Source organism: Eutrigla gurnardus, assembly GCF_963514095.1.
Source record: "Eutrigla gurnardus genome assembly, chromosome: 20".
NCBI classification, from domain to species: Eukaryota; Metazoa; Chordata; class Actinopteri; order Perciformes; family Triglidae; genus Eutrigla; species Eutrigla gurnardus.
In genome coordinates this window covers 12,293,245-12,319,166 of record NC_139931.1, presented here as the reverse complement: position 1 = coordinate 12,319,166, position 25,922 = coordinate 12,293,245, and the positions used below count along the sequence as shown (strand labels likewise).

The 25,922-nt window shown below is 41.5% G+C and overlaps 1 protein-coding gene across 5 annotated transcripts; it reads left to right on the top strand.

Annotated features, from left to right (window-relative positions):
- The first annotated feature begins 3,739 nt into the window (after window positions 1-3,739).
- LOC311030498 (uncharacterized protein) lies at window positions 3,740-20,991 on the top strand. 5 transcript variants are annotated; one of them, XM_084036265.1, is made up of 14 exons: window positions 3,740-3,909; window positions 12,443-12,772; window positions 14,893-15,489; window positions 16,398-16,496; window positions 16,607-16,716; window positions 16,800-16,858; window positions 16,951-17,084; window positions 17,186-17,320; window positions 18,030-18,072; window positions 18,226-18,263; window positions 18,359-18,446; window positions 18,912-19,102; window positions 19,630-19,661; window positions 20,004-20,991. In XM_084036265.1, exons 1-14 carry the CDS (start codon window positions 3,858-3,860, stop codon window positions 20,127-20,129), a joined length of 2,034 nt encoding a protein of 677 aa, XP_083892391.1. In that variant the 5' UTR covers window positions 3,740-3,857; the 3' UTR covers window positions 20,130-20,991. The 5 variants fall into 5 exon arrangements, with proteins under 5 accessions (XP_083892391.1, XP_083892389.1, XP_083892388.1 ...); XM_084036263.1 differs by having other exon boundaries at window positions 12,443-14,482; window positions 18,912-19,101; window positions 19,641-19,661; XM_084036262.1 differs by having other exon boundaries at window positions 12,443-14,482; window positions 18,912-19,101; window positions 19,638-19,661.
- Window positions 20,992-25,922: the final 4,931 nt, after the last annotated feature.

The following is a 25,922-nucleotide window of genomic DNA, read 5'->3' as shown; positions in this document are numbered from 1 at the left end:
ATTCCTTATTCAGTGAGCTGAATATCAAAAGAGGGATTTTTTGTTGAACAACCGATGCAGAGTTAATTCCATAGGAGGCCGTCCAAACTACAGTTTACTAGTGAGTTCGGTCTCCTTGTTGCCACCTTTTCCTTCCAGAGGGCGCAGGTCTGTTGACAGAGGGGATGTGAGAGTGACCTGAATGATGTTCTTATCTTCAAAGCTGGGAAGAGGCAACATGGGTTGTGTACACAAGAGGTAGTGAATGGGGAACAGCTGCAATATAAATAAAGAGAAGTGAGTTTTAATAACGGCGTAACTGAGATGACTTAAATACAGAAAGCAAAAATGTATTTTTAGTAACACTGTTGTTGTTTCAAAGGTTAGCAATACATGTCCATAATGAAATATGTCATCAACTATTTGATGGCTTTTCATGAAAGTACTTTAACTGCCTAGCGTTTCCTTTTCTACCACCATGAGGTTGACATTTGTGGTTTTCAGTGAGATATCTCAACAACTATTCATGGATTGCTTTGAAATCTGGTCCCTTCAAGATAAATTCCAACAACTTTTGTTAACTTTCACTTTTCCTCTGGCGCCGACATAATGTCAACATTTTGAATTTGTCCACTACTTATAATGCCTGCAAAACTGACATGCTCTTATGTCTCATCCGTTCATAGGCCTTTTCCCCCAGCTAGAAGCTCCTCTGTGCTTCCGTACACCCTCACAGAGCTGCATTTGTATTCGTCCGAAAAGCAGGGTTAGCATGTTAACAATGGACTTCTGTGACTTTGATGTGGTCCATGTCGACATTTGGTCATCTTTAACTAATGTTATAAAGTTTTCTTGCTCTTTGTGACAAAAGAGCACCGTGTCCTCAAACCGTTTTGCTTCAGGGAACAGCTGTCATGTCAAACCTTTCCCTCAGAAGCCAGTACCTGAAGTAAGACACACTTGTGTGTGTGAACACTTAAATGAATCTTGGTGGTTGCCAGGCTGAAAATAAACAGCTATTGAAAAATGTTGCAATGTCGCCGAATATTTGCATGAGATAAGAGTGAGGTCAGCAAGGTGTACGTGATTATACGCTGCTGGACATTTGTTATGTCTCTCATGAAGCAGTGGCCCAGAGCACAGCCAAAAAAGCTATGGCAACATTGAGAATGTCAAAAGATAATTAGGAATTTGCCTGTAAAATATGAATATATTGAATAGTTGAGAGGCTGGAGTGAGATATTAACCATTTATGGCAATATCAGATTCAGTCCACTCCTTAGTTAAACAATAAAACAATCTGCCATGCAAACAGCCTCCAGAGGAAACATGCTTCTTTGTGAACTGGTCAAGTTGGTCTACTGCACATAGAGATACAGATAGTAAATGAAAACGAGGTGTTACTAAAAACTCAAAAATGTGCGTTAAGTAAGATTTTTCAGGTTCAAATTTGTAATGTTATCCGTCAAGAAAATTATGATGATGTTATTTTGTTGTGATAATAAGGAAGTAACAGTTCCATATTATTGTAATTTCTAGCTTGTTTACAGTGTGTTTATGTCCCAGAGACTGACTACTCCAGGAAACAATTATTCATACATCTCGGCTCAAGATGAAAATAAACAAAGTAGTTGCATGGCAACAAATGTGTCTTTGATAATCAGTCGGGATCTTTTTAGGTTTGACTGACATTACTGTGCCTTTCATTTATTTGTTTGGCATGTGTAATCCTCACTTGTCATCCACAATCAACTAATGTCACAACAGTTTTGTAGTAAAACAGTATGATTAAAAAAAACTGACAATGCACTCATACATCCAATTTCCAATGAAAGAGGAGAACACACCAGATAATTCATAAACGTGCCAAGACAGATCATAAATAAATGACCTATGTGTCAGTGTGTTATGACTCTAATCAACAGTTATAGTTTTGTCCTTGAAGCAGGAGTCCCTCCTACGAGGATTTGATGTGTAAAAAGTTATTAGTTCAGATTAAGCAAGTCCACACTCAGGCGTTGAACCAGGATCTTTGACCACTGCTATCCTTTAGTCATTAAAAGCTGGCACAGGTTTGGAGTTCTTGTGACAAAGCTCTGGTAATGATGTTTACTGATTAATTTTTATTCGCTTTAAAGCAAATTAACAGCACGCCAATACTAATGTAATATCATCACCCATGTTTCACTTTAGTCATGCTGAGTTGTAGACCTTCAAACGATTGTTTCAAAGGTTACATAACCACTGAAAATATAACAATGCTTTTTTAATAGTGGTCCTTTAATTTGCTTACATAGCCTATTTAGCCTGAAATGGTTAAGGCCCACTAGAAGAGGGATGGCAACGTGGAGGGTTATTATGTTTTCATTCTGAATGAGTTTGTACTTTGTGTTCTCATTTTCGGACACAAAGAGTCAAAATGTTATAAGAGATATTGATGACATACTTAGAAAAAAGATTTAAAGTAAGCTCACCACCCACTATAGGTATTTAAAATGTCCTTTTAAACAAATGCAACCCTCACTGCCAACCACATTATGCCACGTATAAAAACATTCATACCACATCAAACCCACAGAGCTCAAATTCATTTTAAAAGTCAAAGTGACCTGTTATCGTTGAGTGGTTTCTGGTGATACTGTTTATTAAAACTTCATTACAAAACAGACAAGTTAATGGTGACCTCATTCTTTATAATTATGGAATGGTAGCGTCTCGCTTTGGTCCAGATGGAAATATCTAAAAAAATATTTGATAATTTCTACGCTCAGGTTCACAGATGGTGGAGCCTATGACGCTGCTGATCATCTGACTTTTAATATTGTCACCAAGAGGTTGACAGTTGTGACTAATAGTGACGAACCTATAGGATGAATTGCCATGAATTTTGCTATTCACGTTCATGCCCCCCTCAGGATCAATTGTAATAACTAGTGAGCTTAGCTATCAGCCTCAACTGGTAAGATAACTGCAAGTATTTGACACAAATGAATTGATTGACTTCAATCTGTATTAAAACAATTTAATAAATAAAATATTCTGTTCATTTAACTAATCAGATTTTACTAATGTTAAATTAGGAGGCTTGTACGCTTTTTCCCCATTAACTTTAGCTGTAGCTCACTTTTTGTTTAAATAGCATCTTTCAGTGTGGAGACACACTAGATCTGTGAACATAACAACTGACACCAGTCAAACGTCAGCTACAGATCATACATCACATAGGCTACATCATTGTGAACATGTTAGCATGCTGACATTTAATCCAAAGTAGCAACAGCCCTGCAGAGCCGCTAGCATTAGCATCTTCTTGTTTGGTATAGAGAGGCGAAGTCACGCATCATGGCACCTTATTTAGGGGAACAAAAACACATAAATAGGTCTACGGTAGTCAATGGCAAGAGACTAATGATGATGACAATGAATTGATGAAGTTTGAATTGTGCCATGAATTCCATGTGATGTTTGTCAAGTTAAAAGCCATCCCATGTTTATATCCTCACAGAGATATAAAAATCTGATTAGTATTAAGTATTTTTTGGTTGCTGTGATACATACATAAAATCCTCTGAGATGTTTTTTTTCATGTAATACAGACTTTTCGTGTACAGCAGTTTTTAACTTCTATAAAGTAGGTCCATGGGTGGAGGCAGAGCTCCAGTACAGTAAGGATGAGTGACAGGAGAGCCGGCCAATCAGAGGAGGGACTAAAGCTTTTAATGCTGTGGGAGGCTGCAGCCTTCAGTCTGAGCCACCTGTAGCAGGCAGCGAGGAGCCTACAGCCCGGGGGAAACCGCGTCTACACAGCACCGTTAGACTACATCCACTGGCCTTCTTCACCGGCTAGTCGAGCCGCTTTACAACCGAGGACTTGAACGATGTTTCTCAGTTCTCTGCCTGTCGTGTTCCTCCTGGTTGCTGTTGGTACAGGTCAGTGAAGTTTACTTCTACACTGGTAGAAACGTGTCTGTAACTGAGCGTTTATATTGGTATATCCTACCACGCCTTTTTTCTTTTGGTCAGTTTGGAGTATGAGTTGAACCCTGGAAATACATTTTCATGTTACTTGTTCAACTGTAGCCAGCACAGATTTATAAGATATTATGACCATTGGTCATTTACTTGCAACACTGATAAAGTAATTAAAGTAAAATATCTGCTGTCAAAAGTAACCTAAGGCTATGTAAAAGCACAGATATATTTAGTATAAATATACTTCTTTGGTAAAAGTTGAAGAAATTATCATATTATTGGATATTAATTATTGAACGTGTAAGTTGTGTTGTACTTGGTCGAGGTGGAGCTAATTGTAAATAACTGTTGGCTAATTTAATCTGTAAAAATGCATTACGTTTTGTAAGATCATCATGTGTATTTTAATTTTAATTTGGTATATATGTCAGTCAGAAAATGACTTTTTTTAAATTTATCTTATTGGTATTTTGTGTATGAACAAATACATTTTCTGCTTTTTTTCAACCCATGTTGTAAGTTTTGGAGTAACCTACATCTCGAATCATGGCTCATGATTTAACCCATAGTATAGAAATGAATATCTTTTTTCTTTCCTGTCAAAAAAATCTCCATCTGCCATAATTTAATTTTTTTGTATGCAAGTTTAACTATTACAATGTTGCTAGTGACACAATCACATTGGTGGATTACAATTTATTATATTTGAAAACAATCTCAGAGCCTATATTTTACACAGAGTGATGATTGTGGCATTTTTTATTCTTTTGGTTTGGTTTCTTTCTTGGGAACTGGAGGGTCACCATTTCAAGTCCAGTGTGTTCAAGTTCCAAGTGTGTTCTTGAGTGTAGCTGGAGAGGTGGCAGTTAGCCTCCTGGTGCCCTTGAGCAAGGCACCCAACCCCCAACCTGCTCCCCGGGCTCCTTATAGTAGCGACCCACTGCTCTGAACACTAGGATGGGTTTAATGCAGAAGTTAGATTTCACTCTGTGCTGTGTTGTACAATGAGTGACACTAAAAGTTGATTTACATTTTTTATTTCTGAAAATACGACATAATGAGACTCAATCAGAAATAGAGCCATAGAATATCTGGATGTATTATTATTGTTGGCTCCAGTGGTAAACAGAATCCACCAACCTTTATCAAGACGGACACAAGTCTGGCTTTAACATATACTAGAAAAAAAGAGGTAGAGAACTAGAAATCTAGTCATATACACACACAGGTTTTAATTTCTTTTTTCCCCGACACATTCATGGGGTTTTCCCCCAAAGCGTCTTAACACTGACTCACTGCTCCATCGCTGTGACTCAAAGCTCTCTGGGCGTGGACAGATGCCAACGAGCACCGGCTCCCTAAAGCGCAGCACACTCCCCACACAAAGTTTACCCTGTGTGCGTAAGCAGACCCCCTCGACAGCATGCTGAAAGCTGCCCTGAGGAATCCTGTTGAGCTCTCCACTGTACAGACTCTTAAAGCTTAGTTGCGGTTAAATCCATTGGTCACCCATTTCTTTTTGTATTGTTTCGAGTGATTATGAAGAGCATCACTGTGTTGCAAGGAACCATGTATAGGCTGAGATTCGGTCGCTGTCATGTGCTGGAGCCTGGCTGTGAGCCTTCAGGCTGTTTGCCTGGTTCCCTTCCTGTCATGTGTCTTCTTTTATAGACACACAGGGTCTGAGGGAGACTGGAAGGTATTGGGCGCTCCAGTTTGGGGCAGTTTGCCTAAGTGTGTCTGAAGTAGTAAAGAGGTCCAGATGAAAAGACCTCCTGAGGGTGGTGATCCTCCTCCTCTTGAGTCTGGCGCCAATTTTTCTTGTGCCCTTCCAGAGAGGATGAGATCATGTTTAATGCCTTCCTCTCTTCTCTTGTGTTCTACTGTTTCCTGTCTCAGCAGCGCATCGTGTGTCATGTTGCTGGTTAGTTATTGTTAGGGCATGCAAAGTCTGCTCTGGAGTCAACGGGGCAGTTTTAGCAATGTGAAAGGACACAGGCCTCTCTTGTAGAGCTGCATTATTTTTATTATCGATTAATCTTAGCTTTATTTTCTCCACGAATCACTTAGTTCTTGAAAAGAGGCCGTAGTAATGTCTTCAGTTTGATTGGTCTTCCACAGAGTTTACCTCTCACACACACTTGTTGCTGTTTCTCCCTCTGACGCTGCGTTCCTGCTGCATGCTGTTGGATTAGACCTGCTCCAGGGCTGTAAATCTCACTCTGTAATTGGAAAGCATGTGCTGGCGGAGCTTTAATTGGATATGATATGTGCAGAGGCCCTGCGAGTGAGCCCTGCTCCTGGGAGCCATCTGTTACCTCCGAGTTACCGTATAAGAGCTCTGTTCGCTCAGAGCTCATTTCTGTCTGCCTTGTCCTATTGAGGACTCTGCTTAAACTGGAGACCGTCTGATGAGACGGGAGCGGAAGAAAGGGACCGAGTATGACATAATCAGCCGGAATACATAGAGACGGAGAAATCTGCTCAGCTTCTTTTAATTTGTCTGCCGTGCTACTCCTTTGTTTGTCCATGTGCAATAGTAATTGCAAAACAACCGTGGCTTTCTTCCAGATGCTTATATTTTATGTGTGTGTGTGTGTGTGTGTGTGTGTGTGTGTGTGTGTGTGTGTGTGTGTGTGTGTGGTGTGTGTGTGTGTGGGGTGTGTGTGTGTTGGGCTGCACGTATGTGTCAGGCATCAAGCCGACCCTGTCAGCAGCAGGAAGAGCCGACAGTCCACGTCAGGGAGAGCAAAGTCGGAAGAGAGAGCAAAGCAGGAATTAATTAATTTAGCTCGACCACATTTATGACTTTTCTGTTAATGATACACCCCACCGTCCCGGTATTTATAGATATAGATATAGATCAGATAATCTCACTCACATAGGTGATGATCTAATGTAATGTGCTGTTAATGAATATTTCCAGTACTAAAACATAATGAATTTATCTTTATTTGGGTTTAAATGGAGCAAGTCATTCATCCGCAAAACAACTGCTTATAAACTCAACACAACTAACTGCTGTAAACTCTAACAAAAATAACAGAAATAACAGAACTTTGTATCTTTTTTCTCTGTAAACAATACCCAAATAGATAATAAAAGCTATTAGAAAACTATTAAGAAATGACGGACTCAAATACAAAAAAAAAAAAAAAAAGAATACTGTGAAGACTCATTATAACACTCAAAAGACAACTCAACCGATGACTTTGATTATTGTTTATAAGACCAATACCTCCACTTATTTCTTTTTCTTTTCTACCCCCCGACCTTTGACTCTATACTTGTACTTCCATAAACTGCTACTTTATACTTCTACTCCTGCTTTTCAGGTTAGCGTTTACATTGTATGGTCCATGAAATGACAGAAAATAGTGAACAATGGGCAGCACCATGTCCTAAAGCACAAGGCGTCACCGTGTCTTGTTTTATCGGACCTATAGCCCAAACCCTAAATATATTATAGTTACTACCTTAAACCAATTTGAAAGCTGGAACTACTTTTCCTATGAAGGAAATACTTTCGTCGATTGTCAAAAACGGCTGTTTTTTATATGAAGCTTCAATGTATCTTCTGGTCAGAACTGTTGACACAAGACACTGAGCAAGTTGATGGACTGTTGGTCGATGAAATGAAGCGCTTCCTCTCAGTCTTTTGAGGGTCGCCCCTGGTGACCTGTGTCACTTTGATGTGGCCGCCCTCAGGCTTGGCTTACCCCTCAAGTAAACCGACCTCTGTGTATCTGTTGGTGTACCATGGAGTTTTTGTAATGCGGGGACGGGCACCTTTAAATGCCAGGAGGTCATAAAGCAGTTTGTAAGAAATGTTGACTCTCATTAGCTGGCAAAGGGACCCAAAGTGCGACCAATAATTAGCTGCGAGCTGTAGTCCAGTATGCCTCCAAGCATTTTTCTCTTTAATCAGCTTGTTTCAGATGTCATACTGCATGATTTCTGAGACGCAGGCAACACACACACACACACACACACACACACACACACACACACACACACACACACATACATAGGTCAGCTCTCCACATGACTCGGTCTCCTAATGAGATGCTGCCCCAGGCTCTTCCTGACTGTTGGGTCACAACTTGTCAGTTCGTCTCATCCTACTTGCAGTGCTGCTGAACGTGATGAAGAACTACTCCAGGAATGCACTTTCCCCCAATCCCGTTAATAAACTGGAAATACTTTACATCAACATTAGGAAACCAAGACAATGTTTATATGCAGCTCTCTGGACTGCTCACAAATCCTTGTGTAATGATTAGAGATGTATTCTTAGGGAGTGGCGGTTTGGACAGGAAGTAGAGGACGTGCGTTCGGGGAACTTGATCTGACAGTAAGTTTGTGAGCAGGTACTTCACATACAGAGTGCTTTTGTCCTGCATGAACAGAAATCCCCTGAAGTGGAGCGCTCGCGCTGAAACTCAAGCATCAACACTGACGTCTGCCTCTCCGTCTCTGTTACTGTTAGTGATTTGAAGTGAGGCAAAGCTTTGACAGCTGGAAGCAGACATCTCCTTGGCAACAGATACACTCCCCCACTGCACTTGTTTGATTTCAAAGTAGAGGAACATAGAGGTGGATAGGCGAGGCATGGCCTATTTGAAAAGGCTTCAGTACAGTTTGAAAAGGCTTCAGTACAGTTATAGTTTGTCAAATGAAGAAGAAGCTTGGACCAAAGGACTCAGTGGGTTGAGCCGGACCTTCTTATCCACATCCTCCTGAACATGTGTAGCAGGCCGACCTTAGACCCAGTTGTCACTCTGCCTGACCCAGTCAGCCCTTTTGTGTCTGCAGGGGATTATCTGGCTGTAGATTAAATCCTTAGAGACAAGGCTTTCTGTTAGACGGGCAACGCAGAGTACGCTCTTAATTGTGTATTGCACTTCTGTGTATTACGGACACGTATTACTGTGTGACAAAGTCAGACAAACAAAGGTGTTGGGCCGCTAAGAAATACTGTGGTGAAGGTTGTTGTATAAGACTTTGACTATGATGTCATTGATGTTCTGTGAAACCTGCCACAGTTTCTGTGTACTATTTATTTATGGCTGACATTTACATGTAAATGGAAATACAGAAGCAGCTCTGAGCTTTGAAGGTGGAAGTACTCATCACTATGAAAATGACAGCGGAAGCAGAACAACAACAACAGTGTTTGTTTGTGTGAAACCATGCACGCTCTTATTCTTGTTGGTGACAATTTACCTTTTGTCTTTCACTTCCCCACTTCTATTATTAGACAGTGTACTTATTAGACTATAACAACTTCTTGGTATCGGGATTATGTAGGATTATATAAGGAGTTATCAGAAATACTTCACCATGTCAGAAGCCATTGTTGAGCCTCTCTCTGTTAGCAGCATCAGACCTTAATCAGACAGTAATCTTTGCATTTCAAGGCTACGAGAAAAAAAAACTGAGCCTTTATAAACGCATTGCGGTAATGCAGACATATTGTAAATGATGCTGTAATCTCTACTATTTTCATCAGATGCATCACAACAATCAAGGGAACTTTCCAAATGTCATCACACCCAGAAAACCCTTCTCATATTTGTTTTTCCACTGGCAGAACTGACATGGTCAGACTCCAAACAAAAGCCTTTCTTTCTCTCTGTCGTGCTCCACTTGTAATCGTCTCAGCTGTAGATCTAGTAAGTGATGAGGATGAGTTTACTGATTGGGACCTTTATAGGGTCATATAAATTGCACCACTGGATTCCGTAGTGCATCACCTCTGCCAAGAATTTTATCTTTGCATTTCCTAATGCTCAAACAGAGACTCCTTTCATGTCATGGTTATCAAATCTGGCATTTATGCCACATCACAGACCATGTGACAACCTGAGGTCACCAAATCAGGTGAGCCAACATCCAATCTATCAATGGGTTGGATTCTTTTTGAGAATATAGTCATTTTAGAAGTAATTTGGGTGAACTGACCCCTAAAATGACCTGGGAGAAGAGAGGGGGAAAGTCAACCTCCATGTAGCTTGATGTCCAACAACACATTAATACTCCTGTTTGATGATTTTTTTTCTTTCTATCTAATATTAGTAAACATAGATCAGTTTTCAGATTATTTAATTCACATAAAATTGGCAGAAATGTAAGAAGATGAAATAAAGAATGATGCATTGTGTCAGATAGGCCAACTCACAGATTTCTACGCCTTGATGATGGGGAAATCATTAGTTTTGCAGATAGCTGGTCACATTTGTTCTCACATTATGACAAGTTATTATGAAAATTGAAAATGTTATTTTGTTATGAAAGTTTGAAATGAACATTATAATTGTATTCAAGCATCCTCCAGGTACAACTTGTCCTTTTTAAAACTCTGACCTCAACTAATAATGATCATGCCTTCAGTGTTCGAATAATGAATGTGTCCATAGTGATTCATTTTAGTGTATCATTCGTCAAGATACACAGAGAGACTGGTACAGTGTACATTTTCCATTCTAACAATAATGGGAGACGTTGATAAGAAAGTGGTTTCTCCAAACACACACAGCTGATAAGGCTCTTTGGTAGAGTCCACAACGTCAGAGTTATTGGTGCTCTTTTACTTCTTAACATCTACCCCAGGGTTGATTGTGTGTTGATTGTTAGTGTGTGTTAAAATCTGTATCTCTAAAATGTTGAGGACTTCCACTGCCTGTCTTTCAGCCTGCAGATCTACCTACTGGCAAACCCAGATACTGTAGTCACACACACCTGTCTAATCTCCCGATTGGAGAATAAACTGAAACTGGCTGCCCAGTTTCAATAAAGCAATAGGAATCTGAAAAACTGCTAAAATGTGAGGATTGTCAATACCAGCAGATAAATATTTGACCTTTGAGATTTTATAGAATGTAAGACATGCAGGAATGAGGTGAAATGCTTAACCTTCAACTCGTTCGTTCATGGAAACACCTAAATTCTTGCTATTGATACAATGTAACACAGGGCTAATCTAGACAGGGTAAGCTGGATCTGATTTAAGAGGTTTTTCCATTAATCTTGAATCTCTCTGGTCCTCCAGTAAGATTAGTCCATTGTCCTTAAATCTTAAACTAAACAAGCCAGTCACACATCGATGAGTGTTTTACATCAGGGATCCCACGCTATGCTACTTCACATAGAGATCTAGCTCTGCTTAACTGTGCCACTCCTTGACTTTATGACCATTAAAACCATCATCTGAGACTTTATATGTGTTTCCCACCTTCCGTCACTTCCTCATCTATCATTGTTGATTGCCGGTCTGCTTATTCCACTCCCTGAATACTTTTTGAATGTGGGTATGTATGTGTCTATGTGTGTGTGTGTGTACATCGAGCTCATCATATTCATTACAGCTTGCCGTCACAGGGTGTGTGGAGCCTGTGGTTTTTCATCTCTAATTGAGTCTTGGTAACCAAGTGATAACGACATTAGGTCACACAGAGCCTTGTTCACAGAAAATAATCTAATCATACACAGGATCTGATAGTATTCTTGTTTTTCTAACCATTTCCTTGTGCTTTTGAGACGACTGACCGGAGAAAACTGTTTGTGCAAGGCGTCCACCGATCAGGAATAGTTTCACTGCTGCTTGACAGGTGTTTTGAATGTAAGAGTTCATTACAACACAGATGAAGACCTGAGGTAAAAAGGCTAAGCCATTATCAAAGACCTCCTATACTGTTTGTGCCATTCCTCAAGCTGCCCTTTGGCTTCCTCCATCCCCCATAAACACAGTGAGGGTGGGAGAGGGCGTCACACTGAACAAATAGGAGTTAGCTCTTGCCTTTGAGATATGAAGTTAATTCGGCAGCACTTGTTGCTAACACAACTGTGTTGTAAACAGCCGTCACTTGTGGTAGTTCCTATCTGCTGAGTCACAGCTTTTTGTCAACTTTTTGCAACTCAGTGTGTTGAATGTTTATTTAAGACCCCTGTGATTTCAGCCTAAACTGTCTTGTCGTTGTGGTGGACAGAGTGTAAGACCGTATCGCGTTATGTTGGCATCTGTTTGTTCGTCAACCTATTTTGCAAGCTTCCTGTGGAAAGTAGACCATCTAATTAGATTCTGAACACTGAGTTAATATTCAGAGCTCCGATTTACTGTGAACATGCAAATATACAGTCAAATTAACATGAAAATGTGTGTCTTTTCCCTTAGTAATTTGCATGCATAATTAAGCTGATTATCTCTGATGTGGACATTATACAGTCAGCTTCTCTAATCAATATTTATATGTATTAAAAATGCAACATATGACTACTTGTGTGTGAAAGGTGTCACTTACAGTATTTTAACATCTTCTAACTGATTGTTTTGGTTTCGTGGCCCTCGTGTCCAATAACAGCAGTCCGCAAAAAAGCTCCAATAACCAATCTGCCCAAGTGATTGACAACATACATTTAGCTTTTTCAAATGAATGCTAATATTGCTGTATAGCACACTTGATTATTTTTTGTGCTTTTGTTTTGACGGTAGGAATGACGGAGCTCGTCACACAGAATGTCACCACCGATGGGGGAATGACCAATGAAACATACAGCACTCCTGCAGCTGCAACCAGCAGTTTTACAATGTTACCATCAACAACCACGGAGCCCTTCACAGCCTCAGTGGTTACTACAACTATAGAAAATGCCACAGCAGAACCTACAACAACAAAACAACCCACCACCCATCCAGAGACGACCTTCTCCCAGCCCAGTCCCGAGTCCAACACCATCACAGCAGCAGTCAACAGCACTGTCACTCTGTCGGCTCCAGCCAGCAGTACAATGGTGCCCAATGCAAGCCGACCCACCAACACTAGTGAGACTTCAAATCCAACCACCACACCTGCTCCAGACCCCGCACTGATTACAAGTACACCCGTCACACACACCGGCAACCACACAACTACAACTGCTCTGGTCACACAGACCAGCAACCACACAGCCACAACTGCTCCGATCACACACACCGGCAACCACACAGCCACAACTGCTCCGATCACACACACCGGCAACCACACAGCCACAACTGCTCCGATCACACACACCGGCAACCACACAACTACAACTGCTCTGGTCACACACACCAGCAATGACACAGCAACAACTGCTTCCATCACACACACCGGCAACCACACAACTACAACTGCTCCCATCCCACACACCAGCAACTACACAACTACAACTGCTCCGATCACACACACCAGCAACTACACAGCCCCAACTGCGTCAATCACGCACACCAGCAACGACACAGCCACAACTTTGGCAATCACACACACCAGCAACTACACAACCCCAACTGCTGCGATCACACACACCAGCAACGACACAGCCACAACTGCTCCGATCACACACACCAGCAACGACACAGTTACAACTGTTCCAATCACACACACCAGCAACTACACAACCCCAACTGCGTCGATCACACACACCAGCAACGACACAGCCACAACTTTGGCAATCACACACACCAGCAACTACACAACCCCAACTGCGTCGATCACACACACCAGCAACGACACAGCCACAACTATGGCAATCACACACACCAGCAACTACACAACCCCAACTGCTCCGATCACACACACCAGCAACGACACAGCCACAACTTCGGCAATCACACACACCAGCAACTACACAACCCCAACTGCGTCGATCACACACACCAGCAACGACACAGCCACAACTATGGCAATTACACACACCAGCAACTACACAACCCCTACTGCGTCGATCACACACACCAGCAACGACACAGCCACAACTATGGCAATTACACACACCAGCAACTACACAACCCCTACTGCGTCGATCACACACACCGGCAACGACACAGCCACAACTATGGCAATTACACACACCAGCAACTACACAACCCCTACTGCGTCGATCACACACACCGGCAACGACACAGCCACAACTATGGCAATCACACACACCAGCAACTACACAACCCCAACTGCGTCGATCACACACACCGGCAACGACACAGCCACAACTATGGCAATTACACACACCAGCAACTACACAACCCCAACTGCGTCGATCACACACACCGGCAACGACACAGCCACAACTATGGCAATTACACACACCAGCAACTACACAACCCCTACTGCGTCGATCACACACACCGGCAACGACACAGCCACAACTATGGCAATCACACACACCAGCAACTACACAACCCCTACTGCGTCGATCACACACACCAGCAACGACACAGCCACAACTATGGCAATCACACACACCAGCAACTCCACAACCCCAACTGCTCTGGTCAGCAACGCTGTAACAAGTTCTAACTCTACTAACACCTCTCCTGAGAATCCCATGTCCACCACCTCACCCTCATCCTCCACTATCATCACAAACACAACACTCACAGAAGGACCCCAACCCTCTTCACCTACCTCCATCTTCACCTCCAGCTCTCTCCCAGCAAATACCTCCCCAGGCAGTAGCACCGCACCCCCTACTGGAAATACCACTACCCTTAGTCCCTCAACAGCAACCTCGGGAGGTAGGACTAACAGAATGTTAAGTGTTGATGTGTGTTCTCAAAAAATAATACAATATAACACGCAGGTGAGTAGGAATTCAGCGAGCACCCATGTGTTTAAAGTTTCATCAGTCCATTTATCAAGTGGGATGCTGTTTGAAATATTTTGGAGTAAATCCAAGTCACAATTCCTCAAAAGCAAATTCCAAGTTTTTTCAGGTCTCTGAAAACATTTGAATGGCACAACCTTCGAACCATTTTTCTTTAAATAACTTAAGAGTGCGTTAAGTTCAATCCCAACATCAGCATGCTGAGAATGTTCATAATGACAATGGGAGGGTATAATGTTCACCATCTTAGTTTAGTGTACTAACATTTGCTTAGTAGCTCTATTGATTGGACAGATGTTTACATATTTGTTGATGTTGCAGTGACCGGCAACACCACCACCACTACTCTAGCCTCCACCACTGCCATTATCAGTACGGGTACCACCATCACTGGCACCACCCAGCGACCAACAGGCATCACCACCAACAACTCCACCACAACTCCAACCTCTACCACCTCCATTATCAGTACGGGTACCACCATCACTGGCACCACCCAGCGACCAACCGGCATCACCACCAACAACTCCACCACATCTCCAACCTCCACCACCACCATCATCAGTACGGGTACCACTATCACTGGCACCACCCAGCAACCAACAGGCACCACCACCACAACTCCATCCTCCACCACCACCATCAGCAGTACGGGTACCACTATCACTGGCACCACCCAGCCACCAACAGACACCACCACCACCACTCCATCCTCCACCACCACCATCAGCAGTACGGGTACCACTATCACTGGCACCACCCAGCCACCAACAGGCACCACCACCACAACTCCATCCTCCACCACCACCATCAGCAGTACGGGTACCACTATCACTGGCACCACCCAGCCATCAACAGGCATCACCACCACAACTCCAACCGCCACCACAGCAGCCCCAATCATCCCTCCAGTCATAGGTTTGTACTTTTCTCCATGTTCCAGGTGAATGATTTCCTTGATCAACTCAATGAGGAAAAATCCTTGCATACACAAGGACCCACACCGCAGGAGATAATTACTTTAATGTTGCTAAAATGGATTATAATGAGGGAAAAAAGGGGGATTTGTTGCATTGGCTAAAATTGATTTATTTTTACAATAATAAACATTAAATAATAAGTACATTAATTTCAATTGTCATATACATACAGCAACATAAATAAAATATAACCCATCCTAAGCACTGAGGAGCAGTGGGCCGCTATAAAGGAGAGCAACTTGGGGTTTAGACACTTCCACATGTAGGAACAGTAGGAAACCACTATTGTCCCACCAACCTTGTGGTTAAAGGGCGGGCCTCTTTACCTAATGAGCGTCACCACCTCAAACAACAAATCAAATGATAATAATTACTACTTTATTACTTACTTTGAAACAGGAAGTGATTGATTTACCAGATAATTATAATCAGAATCTCAAGCTCCCCTCCCTTGATTTTACAGAGCTTTATAGTTGGTTTCATTGTTCTGCTGTCTGGCTATCAACTGTATTGTTTTGGTTCACGCTCGCTGCTCTCACCGTCTTCGGCCGCAGCAGGCAACTGCAAGCCCACAGTACACTACCTGCTCAGAGTCAGCAGAGCTAGACACACTTTGCATGTAGCTGGTGAACACAATGCCACATTTCACAGATACTTCCTGCTTGCTGGAAGTGTTAATAAGCAGTTTGTTTGCTGCCAAGTTTCAAATATCAACGCAAAAGCTATATATGTCAACAATGTTGACTTGTTGCCACTGGGAAAAAAAATAAAAGGTTACTGTAGATTTGACTAATTCAGTTCAGATGGCCAGTTGTTTAACATGTTTTTTCTTCCACCCCTCATCAGTGTGTCCTTCCATCCCGTGCCCACTTGAAAGCATCTGTCTTAATGGCACCTGCCAGTGTCTCTCTGGTAACTTCCTGTTGGATGGCCGCTGTGTACCCGGTAAGAACATCAACAATACTTCATTTCTGTTCACACGAGAACAGAAATCATGACAGGATGGCGGCGGGGCGATTTAGACCTTATTCTTTCATCTGCTCCTCTTCATTCAGGCCAAGTGTTCCCAGGCCAGCTTCATCTCACCTCCTTGCAGTTTGAAAAGGAAATGAGCGACAGGTCCTCTGCAATTTTCCAGAAGACGGCGGCAGACATCTCGGCAGCGGTAGGTTGTGATAGTATTTTTAATTTCTCTAATAAATGCTCTCTCTCTCAGTCCTTAAACCACATGCTGATACTGTTTCACAGCTCAGAGATGCTCTCAAAGATCAGCCGGGGTATAAGCAGTCGGATGTTGTGAAACTCGAGTGAGTATTTTGTCCTACTGCAGAAAGATAATAAGCCACATGTAACTAAAGAGCTTTTAACTTTTTTTTGGTGCGTCTCTATAACTCCCTAGACCAGGAAGTGTACGAGCAACTGTGAATAACATATTTGAAAACACCAACGCCACTCAGGATTCTGTTAATCAGGCCATTGATGAGGCTATAAACAAAACAGGGAAAGGAGTGTTCGCTAATGCTACATTTTCAGGTAAGTAATTGCTTTTGGATCATAACCTGACATTTATGAGCAACTGGCTACATAATTTCAAGAATTTCTAATGCACATATTTTGCATCTTCTCTGTCTTAGATAGAGAACTGTGTTTGCTGGAGCCATTACCTTGTGATGCCGCCACGACAATGTGCAGCGATAGAAACGGCCGGGCTGTTTGTTCCTGTATTGAGGGCTACATCTCCCTCATGTACTCCAACACCAGCTGCAGAGGTAAAAGCAACTGTATAATATAGTCTCCTTTAAGACTAACATTAAATTTGTATAACTGGCTGGAAAATGATCTAGTGTAGTCTTTTATGTTAAAAAATGTAGCCTGGCACTACTGATTATTAAACCTCTGATAGAAGAACTGACAACCTACAGTGTCTCAAGTGAATTTTTCCCAGCTGATATACAGTTAAGAGACCTGTAACAGAACCTTCTTATGCTCAGTGAAATAATGTGTGAGAATGAGGGAGAGAAACAACAGGGAGCTAGACTCGGAGACAAGGTCAAGAGCTGTAGCCTTTTCTCCATGCCGACCCTTGACCCACACTTCATTTATCTCTCTAATTTATTTATTTTTTAACGGGGGGTTGTTTCCCTGGAAACACGTGGAAGAATCAAGCTTTTTCTCTCACTGTGTAGCGTTTTGACCAAGGAGATCAGCTATAGGAAGAGTAGAAATACAGACAAATGCTGCATGCAGCTCCTTTAACATGACCATTATGTGCTTGTTTGTAATGGTTATCAAGCAGCCTCCATATGAACAGACTTTGATTGTGCTCATGGCTTCACAGGCTTCACATTGTGTGTGCAACCAGGCATGCTGTCCGTCTGCATCTCCTGTGACTGAAACTGTAGCTTGTTACGTTCTTATATCTGTCTCTATCTGTTCCACACACTGTGTTTGCGTGAATGATTGTGTTTTTCTTTGTAGCGTGTCCAAGTGGGCGGAGGGCAGTAGGAGACACGTGCCAACCGTGAGTACATAGACTTTTTATTTTGTTTACAGGTTTGGTATTCCTGTGTGTGAGGTAAATGTTGATGTGAGGTTGGCTCCCCCGTGTGGATTCAGACTCCATCAATGTTTATTAAAAGCAAATATCACTGGTTTTAACCACTCTGCCTTTCAGATGTGCATTTGGATATGCTGGCTTCAACTGCAATGACTGTGAGTAACAGCGCTGATTTCAAAGGCAAAAATAATGCAGTAGCAGTAATACCAGTTATGTCATGACCCTTAATAATTAAAATATGCGTTTACAGCGGCGTTGCTGGCGGTGGTGGTCATCTCTTGTGTACTGGGAGGAGTTCTTCTTATCCTTGTCCTGGCTTTGATTGTATACTTCTGCTGGTGAGGAAATAAAAAAAACTCCCATACTCACACTTTGACCCACATTAGCCCTGTAAATACTAAGCAAATATCTGGCTGTAGTTATTTACAGGTCAAACAACGTAAAACTAGGGTCCATCTATCATCAACTGTTGGGCACTTTAGTATGTAGCGTTTTAAGAATAAATAAGGCATGAGTTGTGGACTTTTCTCAGCTACTGATTCATATCATTTGATGTGTTAGTAAGGTGTTTGATAGATCGACTACAGTTACCATGTTCATGGTAAAGAAACCTACTTTGTGTGTTTTTCATAGTTTTTGGACAAAATTCTGTTTTATTCTTGAGGATTTTTTTTTTTTTTTAAGTTAAATTAGGCTTTAGATATATAGTCAGCACTTGTTAGGAAGATCAATTTGTTGTTGGATTTGAAAAAAAAAAAGAAAAGAAAAAAAATGCATGAAAATTTTACATCACCTGTTGTTAGGAGGAGATGTTCAAAGAGCAAGCCAGACTACAACAACAGCCCATACTCATCAGATGACCAGCCCTGGCCCACTGGCATCACCCCCATTCCCCGGGCCTCCGCTAACATTGATGCAGCTCCTCCCATAGAGATGTCAGAAGGGGGCAGCACTCTCGTACTGGTGGACAAAAAGCATCAAACCAATGGAATGGTAAGTTATCACTGGTCCGTCTGTTGTCTCTCGTCGTCTGAATGACTTACTAATAATCGTCAGACTCACAGTCTTGCATATCGTTGATCATCCATTAAATCAGCCTTTAGTTTGTTCAATGTTTCCCCACCGAACTGCTTATTAACACTAAACCCACCCGGTGCACATGGATTTGATCATTTGCAGGTGAAAAATACATCTAGGTGTAGGTTAAAATCGGTCTGAATTAGGTTGAAAAGTGAGATTTTTTCAGACCCTCCATATAACTCTTCCATATAGCTGTTGTTTGGGCATCATTTCAATGACTGGAACCAACTATATACTATATACTCCTGGACACTATTTGACCTGCAAATCAACAAATCCGTGTTCACTGGTTCACATGATCATCTTGTATCTTTCAGAGACATACTGATGATGTTTTCAATCCTATGCACACCAGTATGTTTAACCCAATCATCCAGAATGTTAATATCGAGTAGCTCCCTCCCATGCTCCCTGCTTTGCCTGACTCCCAGTGTGTTGCTTGGTTTCAGCAGAAGCACAAAGGACGGAAAAAGGTAAGGCATGGGCTTTGCTTGTAGTTTTAATTTGCCTTGATGCCCCCTGATGATGATTTAGACAGACAGTGAAAATTAAGGTGGCAGGATTTCCAGGTGATGGGGAGCTTCATGAGGAATCTCAGATTGGTGTGGAAAGCCGTGTGCTTTCATCTACGTGTAAGTGTGGCGAGTGACGGTTCACAGAAGCACGGCTGATGCTAGTTTGGGAGTAGTCGTTTTCACGTCACATGACTGTGGTTACTTGTGTACGTGTGCTTGGCTTTTGTTGGGTTTTGGGCTGGTTGAAGTCTCTACATGTAAAAGATTCTAATATCTGACTGTTTCCACACATTTCATTAGGGATCATACGATCTCAATCCAGATGGAATGAACACCTTCAAAGGTAAAAATCCATCCCGTTACTCCTATCTGGTCCAAGGCCACGAGAACCCCTACTTCTTACCAGGAGAAGACAGGAAAAACTGACGAGATCCATGTAGAAATGAAGAAAATGGGATCAAAACGAAGCCACTAATTTAAAACTCCGGGTCTTCAGGCACATTTCCGGAGCAGGGCCAGGTTATTTATATTTGTGAACTTGTTTGGATTCATGAAAAATCACATTGAAAAGGATATTTCTTCACTGGGAAACAGCCACCAAAGAGATTCACTGACGTGAGCAAGGATATGTGAACTTCTCACGTGTGCATCATGTCTGTTCTTTGAAAAGAGCTAAATGTTGCTGATAACCAGTAGATGTCACTGTTGCTGAGAATAATTATCCTACTGGTTTACAGTACATTTGGGTTTTTAATGCTTTTAACAAATCATCCTGTGTTTTTTTTAAATGAAGCTTCTTATATTACTAATTGCACTAAAGCGTGTGTTAAGTTTACCACCATTTTCCCTCTTAAATCAAATTCAAACTGAAGATGGACGTTCAGGGGCTAGATGTTTTTCTTATGGGTATAATTCTTTTTTAGAAAATAAATTGTGTACGACTAAAGGGGCTGGATCCCTGGTTATTCCTGGGGTATTTTCAAAGGGATTTATATTGTAGCTGTCTAAAGCTGTTTTCTTTGTATTTGTTGAAGCTGAATTTGCAAAATGTGCCTGTTGTGAGCGTCTGTTTGATGAACAGGAAACATGCAACTCCGGTGATAAAGCCTGTCTCCTGGATGTGCCAATCGTCACTTGTATACATTTATTTTGAAACTCTTATATATATTTATCCTCTTGTGTCTGAGATGGTGCACTTTTTCATAAGTGTGTAAAGGTTTTGTGAATAATTGACACAGAATGTGTGTATGAGTGTGTATGCATTGGAAATAAATTAATTTAAACAGTCTGTTAAACAGTCTCATCATTGAACTGAAAGCTTTATACCCATCTTTGTGAGTTTGTGAGTCCTCTACAGACTCTTTGTGTTTCACAAACCACATCTGTGTGAAGTTGGAAGTTCCTTTGATTAATAAGTCTCTTTTTGGTATCTGAAGAGTTGGACTACGTTACGTGTTTGTGTTTGCTAAACATTGTTTTCTTAAGTTGATACTAAATTACTTTTCCCATGGCATTATCTGGTTAGTTCACTATAGACTTTTGTTTTTACAATACATTTTTTCTTTTGTCCATATACAATATAAAACATGACATATTGCCTTATTTGGTGTCATAACAATGGACACTCGTTTTGATCAACAGGTGGCAGTAACACGCCATGATGTCCCAGTCAAGACAGAGAAGAAGACGACACGCTAGTAAACGTGATGCAAACTATTCTGGAGTTTACATATATATATATCGGTATATATCGGTTTTGCGAATATTTTATGACGAAGGAAATACTTCCGGAAATACTTGGATCTCAAGGATGCATTTGGTGAGTAACACGGGACTGTAGACATAACTGGAGAGGGCATATTTACAGTAATCTTCAATTATACTACTTAAAATTACTGAGGGGTTTATAATTCACTTCTTTAGAATTCTTTAGTATCTTTTTATGTATGATTTCTCCATCACGTCCTGTCCAGGGTGTACCCTGCCTTCGACCAATGACAGCTGGGATTGGCTCCAACGTAATAAAAACTTTTTTTTTTTAATTCAATGTATCTGAAAATATGCATATGCAAAGTTCAACTTGCAGAAAGACGCCATCTCCCAGCCTGCAGTGCAGACACAGAGGTGTCTGAAGCCCGTAGAGGTTTTATGATGCTGTTTGTATAAGACTTGTCTGGCAGAGAGTTTTCATTACAGTCCAGGAGGCTGCTCCCCGCAGGCTCTGTGTGTGTGTGTGTGTGTGTGTGTGTGTGTGTGTGTGTGTTTGTGTTTGTGTGTGTGTGTGTTTTATTTGAACAATTACACTTTCATGAGCCTTCAATTTGGCATTATTAGAAGAGCTCGTCCCCACAGTAATGCATAGAGGGCGAGAGCCATACTTCAAGACATATTTTTCTACCATTTAAAATGCAATTATGTATACAGATATATGGTGTCAATGACATAAATAATAATATATGAAATATTATCAAAGTAGTAATTACCAAGGTGGTCACTGGTGTAACCATGTAACAAAAATCTCACTGATGACGTAACTTGACTTTCTTTTATGGCCCTTCTGTTATTAGCAGCAGCTGAAATTGCTGGTTGTTGATGCATTTTCTCAAAATTATTGATTAATGTGAAGCTCACTCATGTTCACACAAGCAGAGACTCGTGTAGCATTCGCACATTTTAAAGATATAATAACTCGATAAAATATGATCCTCAAGATCTCTGGCTTTGGTTTAAATTGCAGACAGCTCGTCTAAGAGCAATATGAAATGAAAACCATTTTATTTCCTGCTTTCCTCCTTTTTTCCTATTTTTAGTGGACCTGATTTGGATATAGCCAGACATTATATCGTCCAAACCCTCAGTAGCCTACCTGCTGTGTCACATCAACCTGGTTCTCAAAAAAAACAAAAACAATATTTCCCAATTTCAATTTATAAACTGTGTGAAAAACAGAATTCCTCAATAACTTGAATTCTACTTGATTTCCTACTTAGTCTGTAATGGACTACTTTCTCTGTCAGCCAAGGTGGCGGTTCTCAGCTGTGGAGGAATGCATCGTATATTGTTCCCATTACCAACCTGCCAACTCCTGGCTCTGTCTGATGCAGCACACCCCTTCAGCCCACAGGCTCAGCTGACTGATCGATAGACCACTTAGTGGCCGCGAGCTACACATCCCAGTCATTTGACCCGCTGGAGCTGTGGGAATGGGTACGCAATCCAATAAGCATCGAGCCAACGAGACAAGCGAGTCGGACTGCCAACTTAAGGGAACTTCCCCCTCCCTGAGAGGCTGTTCTCGGGATGGGAGGATGCAGGACTATGCAGGTCAGGCCTGGTTCAAGTATTCTCACACACTTATGGTGAGATTAAGATGTTGCTTCTCATTGATTCCGCCTCCCACTTAATACAATTCTTAACATTTTTGGATAGAATAATGAGAAAGTGACAAACACAGACTTATCACCCACTTGTGCAGTTACTCTCAGCTTTATGGCACTTTTTATTTATCTTTAAGCTCTTAAGTTTTCCAACAAACTTAAAGGGTAACTGGAGGTACGCGCTAGAATGAGCTCCTTCCTTCATAATCGATCTAAAACTCAAGTAAAACTGCAACAGCTACTGAGAAAATAGAATTTAATGATGTTATTTTCCAAGTGAATAAAAGTGAAAAGCCTCGTGTCTGAGGATATTACGTTGGCGTGATGCTTTGCTCAGAACCAAATAACAGACGGCAGCATATGAAGCCTCACACAAAGATTAGAAAAGTTCTTTCTGCAGCAGATGGAGACAATAGTCTGCACTTTAGTTTACAGTCCACTATTGCCAACAAAACAATCTTAATAAATCCCTGCCAAAAGGCCCACAAAGGAAGCTGAAGCCACCTGCTCTACTTTTTTACTGCTGTGAGTGCAAACACGCCCATATCGTTCGCCTCCTTCTCTCCCTCCCTTCTTCTGTCTCTATTAAGTCACACAGAAGGCTATAATTCACTTTGGCTCTGCAGCAATGTGAAGTGCAGAAAATGATGAAACATTTCCCAGCAGCCTCATAGATCTTGACTATAAGATGCCCAAAAAACCCTCCACAGTCTTTGCAGGCCTTACACCTGCTCCATAGAGTTATAACCAGAGATGTAATGAACCGTGAAGCCATTTTCACTTCACTTACCAATCATTTTCATTCTCACACACACTCGTTTTTATTTCTGTCATGAATCCATCATGTATTAGATATATTTTATAAAGAGTGTAAATTACAGGACGTTTCAATATAACTTTTTACTGTAAGGGACAATGAGAATGTTTGTTTGTCTGAAATTATAACATTTTGTATTTATATTGTGTTGTTATTTTTCCTATATATACATGAATGTGCAAAATTGTGACTTAATTGGTTATTGCTCGTCTTTTGCGTTTTTTTTTTTTTTTTGTAATTTTGCATGTAATTTGTGGTGATTTTGTCTCGCACTGTGGTTTTTGCCCATTTTGTGTCTCTTGTGGTTGTTTTGGCGACTAGTTCTGGTTATTCTGTGCATGTTTGCTGTCATTGTGCTCCCCTTCGTGGTCGTTGTGTGTCTCTTGGTGGTCGTTTTGCATGTCTTTGTGGTCAATTAAGTCTCTCTGTAATTGACTTTGCGACTACAAATATTAACAGTCACTTCATACAGAGCTTCTGATGCTAACAAGCAAACACCTGCCACTGGTAGTGGAGGCATCCCCCCGTGGCCCTGTCCCTGCTGGTGGGACTGTCTTAGGCTTCTATTAGGAAAATATCATCAGTTATCATGAAGTAAGAAGCAGGCTTAACTATTCCCGAAATATGGACTCGAGCTTCTTTTAGATACATCACTCTATTTGGCTCTGTAATCTGATTGGCAACAACCTGATTTGTTATCCTCCCATCTCCACCTCATGTTCTCAGACGGAGGCCTTGGAGGAGTCGGAGTGCCAGTAGATAGTGCAGTGAAGGCCAGACAGACAATCATATTGATGACTCCTGGAGGCTGAGAGAATGGTGAGAACGTCTTGGCGCCAGGCGGACATTAGTCTGAGAGGACATTAAGCCTCCTACTTATAGAAAAACAGCACCGATGTGATGAAAGCGAGAAGAGTAAATGTGATTGTAGTTACTATCCTACAGAGAAGTGATACCTTCTGCTTCTCTCTGTTAATCCTCCTCCATCTGCAGGATGAGCTTCCCCCTGAATATCCACAAATGTGGGGTGGCCAAAATAGTAGGAACAGGTTACAGTCGACTCTAAATTATGGAGCTCAATTAAACTCAGCAGAGGTGGATCTACAAGTTTTCTTTCCTTCATTCATCAAAGTATAGATTAACCTGAAAGTACAATTTTATTTATCAGGCAACTCATTCTGCGATTTATCGGATGCCTCCCTTAATGCAAGTGTCCAGTGTCTGTGATGTAAGCATAGTAACGAGTGTAGAAATAAATAGTTTTGCACGAAGTAATTACATTTTAGCCTTCGCTGTTTTGTGGTCGTGCTTACAGGATCAATGAGGGAAGAGATGCCAGAGGGACCGACATGAAACAAAGTCAATGAGACAGACTTACTTCACCAGGGGCCATGTCTGGCTTCTGCTGCACTTTGATTGTAAGTAAATGCTTGGCTTTGTCGTTACAGCATCATTTTGTAGTGCTATCTGCAGAATAATGGCTCCCGGGTTCTCCAGCCCGAGCCCTATCATCTGATGCCGACTCCTACTGAACACACAAAGACCCAGTTTATGACCTATTTGTGGGGTCACAAGACAGCCTGGGCCTCCTACTCCACCCCTCACCGTGGCCATCAGGCCGGCCTTTCCTTCTCCCCGGAGGAGAGGTTAGCAGATGCCTCTGAATCAATTTGACCAAAGACCCATAACAACCTCTGCTGTAATTAGTGGAGATGTTTGGAGTGTATACTCCCTCTGTCCAGCTGATGGTCAGAGAGCACTGCTGTCACGGCACGACCATGGCTGTAGGTCGAACTCAAAGGTTTTCATATTTGTTGATAAGTTGATTTTACGTGGACAGTACATAACTGAATCTGAAATGCAAAATAATCAATTAATAAGTAAAATAATAGGTAAGATAATCGATTCATGTTTTTGTGTTGTCACACTCTCCGCAATCATAGATGAGCCTTAAAAACCTTCCAATGATAGAAATACAGTGAAATGACTAGAGTTCTCATCAATAATACATCAAATACTGGTTTC

Coding starts and splice junctions, on each gene's coding strand:
- LOC311030498 (XM_084036261.1), top strand. CDS start 3,858: ATGTTTCTCAGTTCTCTGCCTGTCGTGTTCCTCCTGGTTGCTGTTGGT. Junction 19,103..19,629: donor GCATCAAACCAATGGAATGG/TAAGTTATCACT, acceptor AGTGTGTTGCTT/GGTTTCAGCAGAAGCACAAA. Junction 19,662..20,003: donor AGCACAAAGGACGGAAAAAG/GTAAGGCATGGG, acceptor ACATTTCATTAG/GGATCATACGATCTCAATCC.